This window comes from Antechinus flavipes, chromosome 4 (genome assembly GCF_016432865.1).
Source record: "Antechinus flavipes isolate AdamAnt ecotype Samford, QLD, Australia chromosome 4, AdamAnt_v2, whole genome shotgun sequence".
Lineage (NCBI taxonomy): Eukaryota > Metazoa > Chordata > Mammalia > Dasyuromorphia > Dasyuridae > Antechinus > Antechinus flavipes.
Genome location: NC_067401.1, coordinates 121,020,887 through 121,040,129, shown reverse-complemented (window position 1 = coordinate 121,040,129; position 19,243 = coordinate 121,020,887). Strand labels below are relative to the sequence as shown.

General features: G+C 36.7%; 1 protein-coding gene across 1 annotated transcript in view; it reads left to right on the top strand.

Moving 5' to 3' along the window:
• The window catches only part of SCPEP1 (serine carboxypeptidase 1), a 31,134-nt gene extending 27,575 nt beyond the window's left edge, over positions 1-3,559 (top strand). The window contains exon 13 of the mRNA XM_051994235.1: positions 632-3,559. Coding sequence (XP_051850195.1) covers positions 632-700 — 69 coding nt within the window. The 3' untranslated portion in view covers positions 701-3,559. The remainder of the gene's footprint in view (positions 1-631) is intronic.
• Positions 3,560-19,243: the final 15,684 nt, after the last annotated feature.

The window sequence follows — 19,243 nt, the reverse complement described above, 5'->3', positions numbered from 1 at the left end:
AAAATACTGACATAACACTGTTCTGAAAAACTGAAAAAACAAGTTTAAGTGAAACATAAGGTTCTAGAGGCAGTTGCTAGCTACTTAATTTCAGATATTAAGTAGCTAGCAACTGCCTCTAGAGCAACTGCCTCTAGAACCTTATGTTTCACTTAAACTTGTTTTTTCATTTATATGCCTATACTTTCTTTACTTTGTTTCTTCCTTACTTCTTTCCTATCCTCCCTCCCCTCTCCTTTTCTCTCCCTCTCTTCTTCTTCTTCTTCTTCTCTTCCTCCTCCTCTTCCTCCTCTTCTCCCTGTCTCTCTGTCTCTGTTTCTCCCACTTGTTAATATAACCATGGAGCAGTGCAAAAAGTGCTATATTTGGAGTCACCACCTGTAGTCACATCTCAGTTTTTCTAGTTCTTATGTAACTTTGGACAAATCACTTCTTGGTCTCTCCATTTCCTATCCTCTAAAGTCAGGCAATTTAAATGGTCTCCTAGTTCCCTTCCATTTCTCCATCTAAAAAAACTTATGTTGTATTGAACATTATCCCCCAATCCCAATTTCCCAAAATGAACCCAGCAGTCGCAGTGCCACCATAAACATTAATATCTGGAACTCTTTTTTTTTTTTTTTCTTCCCAGATTCCATCGGACCAAGGGGAAATGGCCCTGAAAATGATGAGGATGGTGACAGGACAAGAAATGAATTGAGATGGAAGCCAGCTAGCCTGGCCTCAGTAGCTTGGCACAGTGACAAGGGCACCTTGCTGAGTTGGGCAACACAATAACCACTGCGGTGCAGGAGGCCTTTCTTTTAGACATCAAAAAAATGAACTTTTTATTATGATCTGTGAAGCTTTGAATCAACGGACAGTTCTTCCTAAATTGAGGATTTTGCTGTGACTGAAAGCCTCCCACAACTACCTTCCTAAAATGCCCTATGGTTTAGGGTTGGGTTTGGGTTTTTTTCTTTTATTTCTTGGAGATTTGGGGGGGAGCAGTTAGCTTTTGTGGGGATTACAAGATGCCTTTTTATGGACCTATTTTTGTCAAGATGAAGTTTCAAGTGTTTTTGTATTTCTTTAATGTAGCCAATCCTGAAATTATTTTTGGATTTGATATCTTTAATTAGTTAAAAGGATCCAGAATGCTTCCATTCCATCAACAGTCATCATTTCAATACTGAAATCCTCCCCCCAGACATTTGTTGACATTTTAAAAATCAGTTGATACTGGTTGCCTGCAGACATAGACTTCCAATCCAACAAGCATTTACTAAGCACCTGCTATGTACTTTGTACTATGTACAAAGCATTTTCTGATACTAACAAATTTTCTATGTGGACCTGAAGACACTTAACTTCCTCCTGTCTATTGAAGAAAGTTTTAATTTTGACATCACTGAACCATCACTAGCCTGGGATTCAGCCTCTCCTGATACCTCCTTCCTGCCTTGTCCTCTGACTGGTCTGCCATGACAGCACTCATCATTAGAATCTGCCCATAACCCCCATCCGATCTCTCTTCGTGCCTTGACTGTTAAAAATAAAAATGAAATGAAGATTTCACTACCTTGATCTTTTCTTTAACAACAACCTGTCCTTAGGTTCTCAGGCAGGTGTAATTCTTATGTCTTACTTCATTGTTTGGAGTGACAGATTTCCCAGGCTTGCACTTCCCAGGTAGGACTGATGCAGTATGAATATGTTCCCATAGAGCTCATTATCTTTCTCTCCAAACCCACTGTCTCCTCCAAACACATTCTCCCAGATCCATAATCCCAGCATTATTTTTGATAATTCACTTTCACTTATTCACCTTCTAGATCCATTCAGTTCCAAATTTCTTTTTTTTCCTACCTCCACAAAACCTCTCATACCTACCCTCTTATCTTCCTATCCACACATGTGGCTACTATCCTGATTCAGGTACTTAATTACTTCTTAACCAGGTTATTGAAATAGCTTCTCATATAGTTTTCCTGCCTCCAATCTTTTCCCCATACCAATTTATCATTCACAGAACTGACAAAGTATAGAAGGCCAGAACTCTGGAGAAGCATACTTGAAACAAGGTATTAACTCAGTGGAATCAATGAGATGATGGTTCTCTAGTTCACATATATACTTAGTACTTAGTATGGTGATGCAATAGTTCTCTAGTTCACACATATTCAGTATGCTGTAATGATGTAATTGTACTAAGGTGTATATATAAGGACTGAGAAGGGCTGGAAAAGATTCGTTTTATTTTTGACCAGCCTCATGGTGGCTGTTCTGCTTTCATAACTTCTCCACTAAGACCAAGGACTCAGGCTGATCCCGAAGTCCTCTAGAAAGCTAGTCTAGACTTTCCAACAAAGTAGTTTTCCTAATGCACAGATCTGACTAAGTAAATGCCAGTCACTTCCTATTACTTCTAGCCTCTAAGATCAAATATAAAAGCTTAGTTTGACATTGAAAGCCCTTAAAAATCTCTCCTAATCCCAATATTATTACTGGTTATTCTCCATATACATTATGATTCTGACAATTTGCCACCTACTTTCTCACATACAAATTTCCATCTCTCATCTCCATGCCTTTGCATCAGCTGTCTCCCATGCCTGGAATGCCTTCTGTCCTCTCCTTTGCCTATTAAAATCCCTCTCTTTCTTCACAGTTCAACTCCAGCTCCAGATCCATCTACTTGAAGCCTTTTCTGATATAATTATTAGTGCCTTTCTCCCAGTGCTTTATATGACTATATGTATATATTCAGATCTATCTTATTATCAATCTATATCATCCATTTATATATATGTATATATATAAAATATCATTTATGTATGCATCTTATCATCTGTTCATATACCTATCGTATAGCTATATCTTATCTGTCTTTTCTTGTTTGTAAATGCTGAGGGTAGGGCCCTTGTCTCTATCTCTGCTGCTTTTCATAGTGCCTAGCATATAGTAGGTTTTAATGTCTGTTGGCAAATTTATTATAAAGTGTATTTTGTTTTGCCAGGTGAGGAAGACTTGAAGTTATACCTTGCAGAAAAGATTGTAGTTTATGTAGAATATGATAAAAGACAGTTTATTTCCAATTCAATAAGAAAGTACCTGCTAAGTGTACAGGACTGCTTAAAGCAGAAATCACAAAGACAAAAACAAAACACACCTTAACTTCAAAGCTCCAAGCCTCAGGAAATCTCTTCCCAGGAATATGAAAGCTCTGAAGTTGTTTTGTTTTGTTTTGTTAAATTTCTAGTACTTAGAACATAGTAGGTACTTAAATATCAGTTCATTTAAAAATAAGCCATTGGTTTTACATGAACCAAAATCTGCCTATTCAGCTTTAGTTTTATCATAGGACTTCATTAAAATCTAGCTAACCTTGTAAAACAGGCCTTGACATTCCTAGGACATATTCTGGATCTCTCTCTTTCTCTCTCACTCTCTCCTGTCTTCCTCTCTCTTTCCCCCTATCTAAGCACTAGTATGTGCTTAATAAGTGTTTGTTGACTACAATTATCTTGTTAAATCTCATACTGAAAAAAATATATAATAAATTGCTGGTCATAAGAAAGCTTTTGAGACTGGTCAGTATCTTTAAATTATTTTGTTGTCATTTCAATTATGTTCAACTCTGTGTAACCCCATTTGCATTTTTCTGGACAAAGATACTGTAATTCCATTTCCTTCTCCAGCTTATTTTACAGATGAAGAAACTGAGGCAAAGAAGATTAAGTGACATGATCAGGATCACACAACTAATGAGTATCTGAATCCATATTTTAACTCAGAAAGATGAGTCTGCTTGATTCTAGGGCTAGCACTCTTACCTACTTCACTACCTACCTGTCCCTGTCTAAAGTCAACTGTAATTGTTGCCTTAGGGATTCTGGGTCCTTAGAAAGAAGGAAATCTTTATTCATTTATTCATTCATAGTACTGATTTTTATGGTTCGTAGAAAATGAATCTTCCCTGAATCTGTTGTAATATGATTTTGTGGTCCCCCTGATTTTAGGGGGCTTCTGTTCTAACAATAAGTCTGTGATGACTGCATTACCACCCCGGATACCATAGAATAGAATCGGCCAGAATCAGGATAAGCAAAAGTCCTTAGTCTTTATTCTTGGTCTTTAGGGGTAGAAGTGAAGGGGATGGAACCAGAATCTCCACAACCTCCTTGCTCATCCACTGCCAAAGTGACTCTGGCTAGTCTTACTCCACCCCCTAGTCCCTCCTACAACCTTCTGTATACACTAATCATCGAGCAGCACAGAATAGTGGGAAGGACCATTTTCCAAGCATATACCCATAGAGTATTGTCCAATCGGTAGTTAGCCTCAAGTGCTCGGTAGTCCTGATCTCAGTGCATTGATTCAAGAGTTTCAGCCCTCCATATAAGTCAGTAGTACTAAATCTTCTGGCTTTGGAGTCTGCCTCAGGAAAGTCCCCTGCTCAGATCTGTCTGATTCTGAATAGAATCCTCAATGACACTAGAAATAGACTGGGCCCAGATTGTGATGATTTAAAAAAAAACACACTTTAACTTTGAAGCTTCATAAGCTCCTCATTCAGATACTTTTGGCCTCAAAATAGTTCTACAGATCAAACTTCTGAGACAATAGTGAACAGACCACTCTTCAGTTCATTGCTGACTGTCAGATGGATAATCTGTTGGTCAATGATAATCAAATTCCAGAAACTACTCCTCTGGGCCATAGAATTAGCATGTCAATGATAGAAAGCTGGATAAAAGGATCTCCTCTCTTAGGATTTTGCTAATTTATTTTGGAATTCAGCCCACTTATAAAGGCATTACAATTACAACAAACTTTTCCTTTTGACTAGGAAATGGGTTCAAGGCTGCAAATTCTTTTGAGACGCCTCATGACAACAATCTGTGACTCCAAAGTTTTTGGATCCCCTTCCCAACCTTAAATCCATGGAAAAATTCAGATTCATCTCAAACAAATTTTAAGGTCACTACTCTAGAAACTGGGCTTGGAATTAACACATTAGACATTGTCAGCAACCTCCTTAGAGCACCAGAATCTTTCTGTCAGATCTGTACTGCCCTTAGTTCCAGAAGCCATGCCTGTGTCATCCAAAGTACAGAAATGTCCTCCACAGTCACTCAGTGTTTCCTTCCTTATGTAAAGAAAGTCAAAAGCATAAGGACAACATAAAACATCAATCAGCAATTTCAAAGGTATCAATATCCAATCTATAACCCAACTCCCTTTAACTTTTTGAAGGAAAAAAGGAGATAAGATGTTTTAAAACCAACATTTTCACCTGTCTGAAATTAGATAAAAATTATATTTTTTTCTATTGCTGAGATATGAGTAGAGAGAACTAGAAAGGAGCTTAGATGTCATCCAATCTGCCCCCCTCAATTTGTACATGAGAAAACTGGAGCATAGAGGTTAAGTGGCTTGTTCTATAGCTATTAAGTGTCAAGGAAGGATTTGAACTCATTTTCCTGGGTTAGTTTGAAATCAAAAAATGGATGAAACCAGCATGACCCAGGAAGGGACTTTGTAGAGGTACAAAAGATGAATATAATTCCAGTGAGTATGATATAGAATAAAAGAAGGATAACCAGATTCAACATAACTAGAAAAGATGATCTCCCAAGTTTGTAATCTTAGCAACATGCTCAAGTCTAATCCTAAATCTGATCAGCTTACTAAATCTTGCTAAGTCTACTTCAATAATATTTCTTGTACCTGATCCCTTCTCTCTATTCACACAAATACTGTTTTAGTTCAGACTTCCATCACTTTCCATCTGGACTATTTCAATAGGCTTCTAATGGATCTTTCTACTTCAAATTTTTTCCCACTCATGTAGCGCTCTTTAAACTTTTTTTACTCTTGACCCCTTTTGCCTGAGAAATTTTTACATAATCCTGGATATATAGATATGTAAAGTACATATGAAAATCAAACATTTATTGATAATGAGTCATAATTTCATGACACCCACATTCAGGTATGTGACTCCCTATGGTGATCATTAAGTTTTGTTCCATTCCATCTTCTACTCAGCTGCCAAAGGGATTTTCCTCAAGAGCAGATCTGACTATGTCACCCCCCCCTACCCAATAATCTCTTGTGGCTTCCCCTAAAATAAATAGAAACTACTCTGTTTAGTTTTTAAAAATCATCACAATCTGGGCCCAGTCTATTTCTAGTGTCATTAAGCATTACTTCCCCTCCTGTATATTGCAATTCAGCTAAACTGGTTTTCTCATTATTCCTCACCATGTCATTCGTTGCCTATGTCCTTGCCTTTGCCCTGGCTTTCTGCCAGACCTAGAATGAACCTCCTCTCCTTCCCTTCATCCTTCAAAGCAGAGTTCAAGCATTATGAAGAAGCTTTGGTGATCCTCTTAAAATACTAGTTCCCTCCTTCCCAAAACTACCTTTCAATTTAGCTATTTTGTATTTAATCTCTTTATTTTATCTTGCATATAATTATATATTATATTTTATATATATTATATATATATGTATATATGTATTCCTCTCTTAGAATGTAAGCCCCTTGCAAGTAGGGATTGTTTCATTTTTTTTAATACTGGTATGCAAAAGTATGCTAATCAATGTTTAACAGGCAGGTCCCCACAAAATATATATATATATATATATATATACAAGACACACTTCTAAGTTTAAATTACATTATTAACATTTTCTTTATCACTTTCTTCAGTCTGGACAATCTACAATCAATACATTAAACCTTGATTTGTAGCATTTGCAGATTTCTGAGGTGAAATCCTCACACTGAAAATGCAATAGTCTATTCTCACAAACTAATTAGAACTAGCTCCAGGATACTACTTATAAGTATCCCAGTGTACAGCACACTGCCCAACACACAGTAATTTCTGAATAAATAATTCTTGATTGATTGAGTGATGGAATTTCTTTGGATCTTGTTTTTTCTCACTGGTAAAATGAGGCATTTGGACTAACGATCTCTAATGCTACTTACAATTGTAAATGTGTGATCCTTTCCTGGTCTTTTTTCTTATTTCTTCCTTTCCTCAACTCACTCTACACTGTCTACAATTCCTCACAAATCTCTTTTGTATTTTTATGTTAATTTATTTCCCCCCAATTACATATAAAAACAATATTAATTTTTAAAAAAATCTTGAGTTCTAAATTCTTTCCCTCCTTTCCTCACTTCTCTCCCTGAAATGGTAAGCAATTTGATCTAGGTCATACATCACAGGTCTCTTTTGTTCAGACCTAGATCTTCAATTCTGCCCATGAATGATGTCCCATTGTGTTTCTCTCTCTACTGTTCCACCCACAAACACTATTTTATCGAATTTCCCCCTGTCTAACCCCATTCTGATGGTACAATCTCCTCCTTGATAGTAAACGACAATCCTGGGTTCCAGGAGAAATTCCTCTGTGACTCAGGACTTAGTAGTATAGTATATTACAATTTGAGGTTTGTATATTGATCCTGACATTTCTGTTTAGAAGGACAGTAAATCATATCTTTGATTCCCACGTATTTTAATTGTTTTTTAAGTGAATTCATTTAGATAATGTCTTCCATTGGTTACAGGGTTAAAGGTTTCTCAGAAATGCCCAGATCTTTGAAAGTCAATTGAGAATATGAGCTCATAAATCATAGACTGCTGAAGAAAATCATCTAGTCCATTCTTTTCACTTTAGAGATATGGAAACTGCCTCCTATAAACAGAAGATTCTCACTTAATAGGCCTTTAATAAATGCTTGCTGTTGTTAGTGGCAGAAACAAAGGGGAATGATGGATGTCTGTTTACTTCAATTTAAGTCAAATGCATTACTGCCCTAACTTTAGTTCGAGTGCTAAAAATCATTTTTGGTCTTGATTTATGATTTCATTGATAAAAGAACTTCAGGTGAGGAAAATCCCTCAAACAGTGCAGGGTTTTTTAGAGAATTGCTTGGGTCACTAAGAGGTAGTGATTTGATGAGCTCATATAACCAGCAGGGCTCAGAGATGGGACTTGATAAAAATAGGTATTCCAAAATTAAGTACAAGAGAAATAATTAAAAGATGTTTCACTGCTACATAAAATATGTGGATAACTAAAGCAAAAGCCCTGATATTTGGGTGATCCAAACCATGGACATTAAAATCTCAATATATAAAGGGAAACCTTTTATATCCTTTTTGTCCCAATGTATTTTCTTGTCATAAGGAATCTCAATAAGAAACTCCAACTCAAGCAGATTGGCAACAGTTCTGCAACTCATAGTTGTTGCATGTTGGGAAATGGCACAGAGAGACTAAGTGATTTGTCTGGACCACACAGTCAGTCACAGAGAAACTTGAACATTGGTCATAGAGTCACATAAGCATTGCTCTCTGTGTACTACTACATCCTGCTGCATCTCTTGACTCTTTTAAGTTAATGTAGCTAATCAATTGGATAGAAAGTGTTGGATAGCACAACATTTTTCTTTCAAAGAGCTACATCTAACACTAATTCCAATAGCCTCTTCTATGCAGGCTATAGTTACAGTTACTGCAGCTTTAAGAGCCATATGGAATACTGAGGATTTGGCAGATGGGTTGATAGTCTTGTCTACTTTTGGGTCTTTGCTTTGTTAATAATGTAATACCATCCACATTTACTTATTCTTAGATTAGGGATTTTGATATAGAAATATGAATATAAATATATGGGTAAAGAGTTTCTCAAGTTGATTAAATAAATAGGAAAGTTAACACTCTACTAGTTGGAGAGCTGATCTCAAAGTCAAAGAAACCTACTTTCAAAGTCCCATTCTGACACATAAAAATCGTGTGTTCTCAGGTAAATTATCAAATTCTCAGTGCTCTAGTCTAGCCACCACTTTTAAGAATACAAGTTGGAGGGGGCATCTAGTTAGTGCAGTGGATAGAGCACCAGCCCTGAAGTCAGGAAGATCTGAGTTCAAATCTGGCCTCAGACACTTAACACTTTCTAGCTGTGTGATCCTGGGCAAGTCACTTAATTCCAATTGCTTCAGCAAAAAAGAAAAAAAAATTATATATATATATATATGTTGGTGTGATGGATTTGGCTTTTTTCAAACAATGAGGTGATTCAGGCCAATTCCAGTAGACTTGTGATGGAGAGACCTATTTGCATCCAGAAATAGGATTATAGGAACTAAATGTGGATCACAAGATAATATTTTCACCTTTTTTTTTCATTATTGTTATTGTTTGCTTATTTGTTTTTTTCTTTCTCATTTTTTCCCTTTTGATCTGATTTTTCTTTTGGAAAACGATAAATGTGAAAATATGTTTAGAAGAATTGCACATGTTTAACCTATATTGGATTATTTGCTGTCTGGGGGTGAGGTGGGGCAGAGAGAAGTAGAAAAATTTGGAACACAAGATTTTGTAAGGAAGAATGTTGAAAACTATCTTTGCATGTATTTTGAAAAATAAAAAGCTATTATTATTTTTAAAAATGAAGAGGAAAAAGAACATAAATTGAAAAGAAGGTACTGATTGATAGCAATAAAGGAAGTTTCCTCTTTGGGAGTTCCTAAGCTAATAAAATCATACATCTAATCTCTATTCTCTATGAAGTATAATATTTAATAAGCTGGAGTGGGGGAAATCAGATTTTAATTGATTAATCAATGACAGGTGTAATTAGTAATTAATGAGGCAATATTCAAAGTGTTCTCTAGATTACACTAGAATTCAAAATTATGAGAGTGAATAGGTTTATATATCAAAGCAGCAAGCTGACAGGTGACCTAATGTGGATAAAGAAGCAGCAGCACTGGGAAGGAAGCCTCTTGGGGAACAGAAAATCACAATAATGTCCATAATGCAATAGTTCTAAATAAACCTGGCAGTTCTGACTGAGTATGCCCCAAGGGTAATGATATCTGTAGTATGTAGAGGACCAGAACTCTGTACAAGTATACTTGAAACAAGGTGTTAACTCAGTGGAATTGATGAGATGATTGTTCTAGAGTTCACATATATCCTTAGTACTTAGCATGGTGATGTAATGGTTCTCTAGTTCACACATATTCAGTATACTGTAATGATGTAATTGTAATAGGATATTTAAACTGGGGACAAAGTCAGACTCAGGGGAAACTGGTTGAGGCTGTCAGATTGTCAGACTGCTGAAGGAGACTAGGTCAGATTATGACAGACAATAAAGACTTTGGACTCTATTCTTGTCCATTCTCATGGAGTCTATCCTGCTGAGAGAGGATAGCCTGGACATTACATTTCGGTGCCTGAACAGGGACTTAAGGACCTACATTCAGCAGTTCAACTGGAAAAGTCCCCGTAACCTGGAAATAGAGTGAGTATAAAAATAGACAAGCAAGAAACTTTGGTAAGGGCTAAACTAGTCATTTTTGGTTTTTAGCTGAAATGGGGCAAATACTAAGAAAAGAGTCTCCCCCACCCAAGGGAAATGTGCAGAATGCATAGTTAGGTTAATGAAGAAGCAAGGTTTATTGGTAACTTGGAAGCAGATCACTAAACTCTTAAATATATTAAAGTACACATCTCCGTGGCTCTCTAAGGAAGAAAAATTAGAGCCAGATATATGGGAACTAGTGAGAGAGCACCTAATTGAATATTATGAAACTATGGGTCCTGATTCAATTCCTGAGAGAGACTGAGACAGTCTCTAGAAGTTCAGTACACTGACATGATCAACCAGATAAGAAGGAACCTGATTGGGGAAAGAGATTACAATTGGGGAGAATAGAGTTATATGTAGCTGGGACTACTGAGATATCCCCTGGAGAGGTGAAATCTGTCCCTGTCCAGCCTATGGATCCTTTGTCTCCAGGCACAATACGCTTGACCATTTCACCTCCTGAGAGTGTTTACAAAACAATGTCGATTCATGCACTGATTTGGAAAACTGGGGAACGTGTAGATAATATCCCAGTCACTAATACAGGTAGGCAATGTGTGACTCATCACCCAGGAGAAGCAGTAGTATCAGGTTTACTGATACGGTCTCCTAATAGGCAATCTGGTGATATTTGCCCAGATTTTGATTCCTAACAACAGAATCCAGGAATATTCTGGACTGCAGCTGTTACAGCTGACTGACCTATGCTCACTCTCTAAATAAATGGCATACCATTGAAAGGGTTGGGTAGACACAGGTGTAGATCATACAGTCATTAGAGGTGCCAATTGGCCCAGTCACTGGCCCAAATTTAAGGCAGACACCTATATGTCTTGCATAGGAAGCTGAAGTTAGTGCTACTCCTTTGAGATGGACATTTGAAGGTAGAACAGGAGTTTTTTACTCCTTTTGTAGTTGAAAATAATCCCCATCACATGTATACTTATTTTGTATTTACTTTATACTTTAATATATTTAACATGTATTGGTCATCCTGCCATCTAGGGGGAGGGGGTGAGGGGAAGGAGGGGAAAAATTGGAACAAAAGGTTGGCAATTATCAATGCTGTAAAATTCCCCATGCATATAACTTGTAAATAAAAAGCTATTTAAAAATTAAAAATAAATAAATAAATAAAAGTAAACATACTAAAATACTGAAAAAAAAAATCCCCATAAATCTATGGGGAAGAGACATCTTACAACAGTTATGATTACAATTGAGTAGTTTGACTTTTTAGGCAGGGCTGCTGTTGAAGGCCTGTCTGCACTCTCACTTGTTCCCATTCAATGGAAAACTGATAAACCACTGCGGGTAAAACAGTGGCCCTTAACTAGTGAAAAAATTCAGGCCTTATGAGATATAATACAGAGATATAGCAACTTGACCAAGAACACTTACAACCTTCTCTAAGTCCTTGGAATTCCCCTGTATTTGTTGTAAAAAAGAAATCTGGAAAATGGAGGATATTCACTGATTTAAGAAAAGTAAATGAACAAATGGAAACTATGGGAACTCTTCAGCCTGGACTTCCATCACCTATTCAATTACCTAGAGAATGGCCTCTTTGGGTTATAGACATTAAGAATTGTTTCTATTCTATCCCTCTGGATAAGGAAGATATATGCCCAGCATTAATTAGCTGAGCCTTATAAAAGATATGAATGGACAGTTTTGCCACAGAGAATGAAAAATAGCCCTACTATGTGTCAAATGTATGTTACTACATTCTTACTCCAGTAAGAGAAACATTTCCAAAAGTTATGTTATTACATTATATGAATGATATCTTAGGATGTGCACCTGAGGAGCAAATGTTAGAAGCATGTCTATAAAAGACCATAGAAACACTAAGGAACTACAAATTGCATATAGCTCCAGAAAAAATTCAAATACATGCTCCTTTTCAAGATTTAGGATATGAAATATATCCTAAAGCTCTTAGAATACAAAAAACTTTCCTTAAGAACAGAGAAGTTGAACACCTTAAATGACTTTCAGAAATTGATAGGAGATATCCAATGGATGTGTCCAGTGTTAGTTAGGCTTAACTACCTATCAATTACAACCATTATATGACATTTTAAGGGGAGATACTGCTTTAAATTCACCACACCAGCTTACAAATGAAGGCTAACAAGAGGCTAAAAAAGGCTTTGAGAGAAGTTGAATTGGCTTTATTCAATGTGGTTGAAAGAGTCACTCAAAAACCCTTGGAAATATCAGTTTTTGCTAGAAAAGAGGCACCTACAGCAGTCCTTCATCAAGGAGACAGTGTGATCGAGTGAGTAAACCTCTCAGCACAACCAGAACAAAGCCTTACTCCTTATCTAGTGCTTGTGTCTAGAATTTTATTAAAGACCATTAAGTGAGTAGTATAATTATCTGGGATAAGTCCTAACAAGATATACACCTTTTATACCAATGCACAAATTAATGTATGCTGTGAAACCAACCCAGAGAGGCAAATTTTTATTGGCCACAGAAACAAATTTTACATATGGGTCTCCATTAAAGATATCCTGGCTATTACATAATTGGCAATAGATTTTTGAAGAAAAGGTCTCTAAGATTCCTCTTAAAGGACCAACTATTTTTTTTTAAATTTTAATATCTTTTTATTGATAGAACGCATGCCAGGGTAGTTTTTTACAGCATTATCCCTTGCATTCATTTCTGTTCCGATTTTTCCCCTTCCTCCCTCCACCCCTTCCTCCAGATGGCAAGCAGTCCTTTACATGTTGAATAGCTTACAGTATATCCTGGATACAATATATTTGTGCAGAACCGGACAGTTTTCTTGTTGTACAGGGAGAATTGAATTCAGAAGGTATAAATAACCCGGGAAGAAAAACAAAAATGCAAGCAGTTTATATTCATTTCCCAATGTTCTTTCTCTGGGTGTAGCTGCTTCTAGGACCAACTATTTTTACAGATGCATCCAAACATAACATTTATGCTGTATACTCTTGTGATTTAACTATAAAGAGATTAGTCAGAACTCCTTTTCAGTTCACTCAGCAGGATGAATTGTATGCAATCACTTATTATCCAGGAGATATAAATATAATATCTGATTCAGCTTATTCAGTAGGTGTGGTACAAAGAATTTCCACAGCCCAAATAAAATTTGTAGCTTCTAATATATATCAACTCTACAGGTGGAGAAGGAATCAGATGGGTGTCAATGATCTATATTCACCTTGTCCATTGGAAAGAGACAGAAAAGGAGAAGATCCTCAAAACAAAGGAAAAGACCCAAGAAACATCAGATGATTCCATCTCTGATTACAAGTGCCACTGAAAAAACATGATGGTGAACATCAAAAATTGTTGATGAGACTACTGTAGGACTTCAAAACCAGCAGGAATCATTGGATTCCCTGACAGGTGAAGTAATGGACAATAGATTGGTTTTGGACAATCTCTTGGCTGCTGAAGGTGTATGTGTGATTGTTATTTACATACTTTCCTTCTAGGACTTATGGAAATCTTTTATAATCTCATCTGATTCATATTGTTTGTTACATTATTACTTGCATGTATAATTCCTCATGTTGATTTATATTGTTGGTTACATCACTATTAGCCTGTGTTATATTATTACATGCTTGTGTAATATCTCCCATGCTGATGGATTTATGTATACCTGTTTCAAATAAGACCCTTCAGGCCAAAGGAAACTTGCTAACAATATCTGGTTTGGTGTTCTCACCTCCCTAAGAAGTCAGGGAGGGGGTGATCACCTCCTTTTTTGGTGATTTCATCTTTCTTCCTGAGAAGTCAGGGAGGGCATGACCACCTGTGTTCTAAAACAAAAGAAAGCGGGAGATGTAAAGGGCCAGAATGTGGACAAGTATACTTGAAACAAGGTGTGAATTCAGTGGAATTGATGAGATGATTGTTCTCTAGTTCATATATATATATTTAGTACGTAGCATAGTGATGTGATGGTACTCTAGTTCACACATATCAATATATTATAATGATGTAATTGTAATAGGGTATTTAAACTGGGACAAAGTCAGACTCAGGGGTAGGAGTGGGGGGAGATTGGTTGAGACTGGCAGACTGTCAGACAGCTGAAGGAGACTGGGTCAGACTGAGAATGGATCAGATTATGTTAGCCAATAAAGACTTTGGACTCTATTCTTGTCAATTCTCATGGTGACTCTCCTGCTGAGACCAAGGCCCTTCCTGAGGACCTCCAGAAAGCTAGCCTGGACATTACAGTAGTACCCTAAGCAGGGAAGCATTAGAATGGGTATCATCAAAGATTATGCCACATGTCACCTCTTACATGTAAACTTCCTATTACTGGAGCTTTTGGTAGTAACACTTCCTCAAAAAAAAAAATATTGTATGTACTTTTCATATACAGTATACCTACTTCTAGGTGTATAATGCACTGGTGTGATGCTAAGGATTATTCAACTATTCCCTATTTATTCCTCACTTTACCATTAACTCATTGCCTGGATGAGTTTCCCATATAACGTTCTCTCTCTGCTCTGGGAAATTGTAATAAAAGGATCTATAATTCTTTCTATTTTTAACTCTGAATCCCCAGCCAGAAACAATACTCTGGCAAAACACTTCAGTGTTAAATTTATCTCTTTTTTTCTTTTCTTTTGTTTTTTGGCTGAGGCAATTGGAGTTAAGTGACTTGCCCAGGGTCACACAGCTAGGAAGTGTTAAGTGTCTGAGGCCAGATCTGAACACAGGTCCTCCTGAATTCAGGGCTGTTGCTCTACCCACTGTGCCACCTAGCTGCCCTGTCTCTTTTTTTTTTTTCTGTCTCTGGAAATGGCTCCTCTCAATTATCTCCTTTAAACTACAATCACACTAAATATACCCAGACTAGCAAATGCTTATAGCTAACACTGTTTCATAAAGTCAAAATAAATATTAAAAAATATATATTTTTATGATAGAATTATGATATAATACTGCTTCTAGGGGAGACAGCAATAATTAATTGTAAAGTCTCCTGACTCTAGGGTGCTTCTGTTCTAACAATGTCAGTGATTCTAAAGTCTTCTGGCTTTGGAATCTATAATCCCAAGATCCCCTCCCCACCCCTAACCTTGGAGTACTATTGTTCTGGCAACCCTCTGTCAATGATTGTAAAAATTTCTCGCCTAGGGATATAGTAATATTTCTTCCCTTAGGCTTGAGGGAAGATATGTTAGTGATCCTGAGACTCTAGAGAGTCTTATGGCTTTGGAATCTGTGATCCCGAGGTCTCCCCCCATGCGCAACCTTAGAATACTATTATTTTGACAATCTGTTAATGATTCTAAAGTCTTCTGGCTTTAGTATAATCCTAGATTTGCTAGTTAGGGGTAACCAAATTCCTGAGACCACTTCTCAGTTCTACCTCTAGGCCATAAAATTAACATCTCTATAACATGAAGAACAAGATAAATTTGTCTCCTTGCTCTAGTTTTTTTGCTAAGTTCTTTTCAAATTTAGCCTACTTCAATTGGCTACAATTACAATAAACTTTGCCCCTTGACTTGGATATAGTTTCAAGCATGCAAATTCTTTTGAAACACCTGCAATCCTGGTCTGTGACCTTTAACCTTTTGGGGTCCCTTTTCAACCTCAACATTTGGTAGTCTGGTATGGGGAGAGTCAGGATTTCTCTGGCTTGAGTCCCTCCTTGTCAAGATAAGCTCCCCCCTCCCCCCATTTTTTTCTCCCTCAATCCTATAGCTTTGACATCCTAAGCTACTGGGAAAAAGCTTGTCTGGGTTGTCATGAACTCTGAGCTCAGTAAGTTTTCCTTGAGTAGGGACACCCAGACTTGGAAATTTTTGCAATTTTTGACAAAGTTCTAGGGAACTTTTGCCACCTTTTCACTTTCTCTGGGACACCAGAGGAGATGAAGCGTTATAGGATGTTTTTTGGCAAAATTTTATGGCTTTTGGCAGTCCACTTTCATGTAATTTTTATCTGTGTCTGCGTCTTTGTGCAGAATGTCTGTGTCATGTTTGCTCTGTGAGCTAGATTCTGTTACCTCAAAAAATTTAATATTCAACCAGCAAGGAAAAAACTTCTATGCTGTAGTTAGGATTCTGGGAAGATTTCTTAAAAAGCCTAACTTTTTCCTTGGACTTTAGCTCTGGCCAAGCTGGGGACTACATAAAAAGTTAACTAATTAAAATTAAAATAACCTTTTAGCAGATTCTCAAAGTTTTGAGAGCAATGATTAAGAAGTTTGGCAAATCAGTCAAAGAAATTCTTGAAGAAAATCCCTGAAACATTAGGGAAAGAAAAATTCCTGAACCATTAGGAATAATTCTAGGGATTTACCCCATTCTGAAAGAAAAAAAAACCAAAATTAGCAATTTTTTGCTAACCTTTTCTTGACTCTTATCTTCTCCAGAGTCCCCTTCTGCTCCTCCGGGAAGGTACCCCAGAAGGTATTAAGGGGGTCTCTTTCCTCCATTCCCCAGAATCCTGAGTGTATCTCAGTTGTGGGGATTGCTAACAAGATCAATATATAGCCCAAATCCCTCTGTTTGCTAACTCCTCTCATCTCTCAAATTAAGAAAAGAGAATGCTAAAGTATTATGGGGAAATTCAGATTCTGCCTCACCTGTAGAAATAGGGGAAGCAGCTGTGGGGATCCCACACAACCTTGCCCAAACACCTCCCTAATCCAGCTTAGGGTAATTGAGATCCTTGGCTCCATGGCCAGCATTCCCTGGCAACTGAAACTACCATCAGAAGGGATCCTAGCACCAGTTACCCCAATCTTTAGCAGGTCCTGACAAGCAACTGCCTAGAAACAACCCAGATGCCCCTGGCAGCACCCAGCATGGCAGTGTAAAGTGAAAAAGTCATCAGGCTCTGTATTTGGTAAGCCCACCATTCTCTGTTTCAGTTGTGGATATGTATTAGCTATGTATTTTATGGCAAAGTACCTTATCTCTGCCCAGTTTTCTGATTTGTAAACAGAAATAATAATTGTTGTTATGAAGATCACATAGTTGCCAAAGTATTTAGAAAAACATGGTATATGAATGTTAACTGCTTTACTGGATATAGTTGCTTTATATTTGATAACTTTATGGGTTTTTAGATGTGACTAACAGATAAATGAGTTCTATCTCTGTAAAGTAATTTGGACATTTGTTATTTGAGATATGAGAGTAAAAGCAATTTTTAAAGGAGCTCTAATGAAAGCCCACTAAAGGGATGTGTAAATTGTAAACTATTTGCACTAATAGTATTAGCAGAAGATTTAGGAGTTTGGGAACTTTAGGAAAACAGAAAAACAATTTGCTACTACTAAAAATCCTGGCAACAAACACCCTGGTTTTAAGTTATTAAAGTCAGCCTTCTGAGGGCCCTGTCAGTAAAAACTGGCACCTTTTTCTGGCTCACAAAAGAGAAATGATTTGTGTGAATTGGAAAATAACCAAATGGCAATTCAGTTTGTCTAAAACATTTAATCAGAATCTAAGGAATTTCATTAAATAAAGTTAAGACCATTTTAAAATCTGTTCTATCTCAATTTTAAGAATTGTTTTGTTTTCTCCCCTAAAACAAAAGGGAAATTTATTTAAGGGAATAGAAATCTGGCTATTACTCAGGAAAATTCCAAAATTATTAAGTTATTTGGGGTTATTGTCATCATGTTAAATCTAAAATTGTTAATTACTTTGTGTGGAACAAGAGGGATGAGATGAAAGCTTTACCAATTCATCTTCAAGTCTTTTCCCACTTTACTGAGTAGGGGGAGGTATCAAATAGCAGAGCCCATGAAAACATTAAGCATAGTTGGGTCTATGTTTGACCCTGGGCAAGTCACTTAACTCCAATTTCTTAGCAAAAAAAAAAATAGTTGGAGTGGGCCATAGTAAGCTCAGTCTCTTCTCTGGGGACTCTGTCCCCTTAATTTGTAAGCTTGCCAGTTTTCTTGAAACCATCAAAGTAAGCAAGGTCATTAGCCCTGAAAAAATGAGTCTGTTTAGGAATTATAGTTTCTAAACAAGGAATGTGTTTACTAATAATCTATAAGCTCATATAATAATCGATCCTTTGCACTAGGATAAATTTATGTATTTTTTTACATGTTAAAATATATGTTAAATCCAAAATGTTAAACATACTTATACAATTGTCTTGCTGCACAAGAAAAATCAGATCAAAAAGGAAAGTAAATGAGTAAGAAAACACAATGCAAGTAAACAATAACAAAAAGAATGAGAATGTTATGTTGTGATCCACATTCAATTCCCACAATCCTCTCTCTGGGTGTAGATGGCTCTCTTTGTTACAAGATCTTTGGAACTTGCATCAGTCATCTCATTGTTGGAAAGAGTCACATTCAACAGAATTGATCATCATATAATATTGATGTTGCCATGTACAATGATCCCCTGGTTCTGCTCATTTCACTTTGCATCAGTTCATGTAAGTCTCTCCAAACCTCTTTAAACCAGGATAAGTTTAAATATATAAAACATGTTAAATAAAAATTTCATGTGTGTAAGTCATGGTAAACTTCTATAAGTATCTGGCCCTAAGATGTGATTAGTAGAATTTGCTATTAGAGATAAAATCTCTTAAGATAGTAATTGATAATTTTTGGAATTTTGAATTTGATTGCTTGATCATTAAGTCAGTAATCCACCATTCGAGAGAATGCCATAAATTACTCAGAGGACTGGCTCCCTGAATTGTCATAGATGGACTTCTTATCTGGGGGAGAGCTGGGTGGACACCCTAACCTCTGCTTAAGGTGGGATCTTTCTGACTCAGTTTCCCAGTTTTGTTTCTTTGTTTCCCACCTGATTATTCCTGAGTCTGGCTATGAGATGGAATTATTACTATATGATCAGTT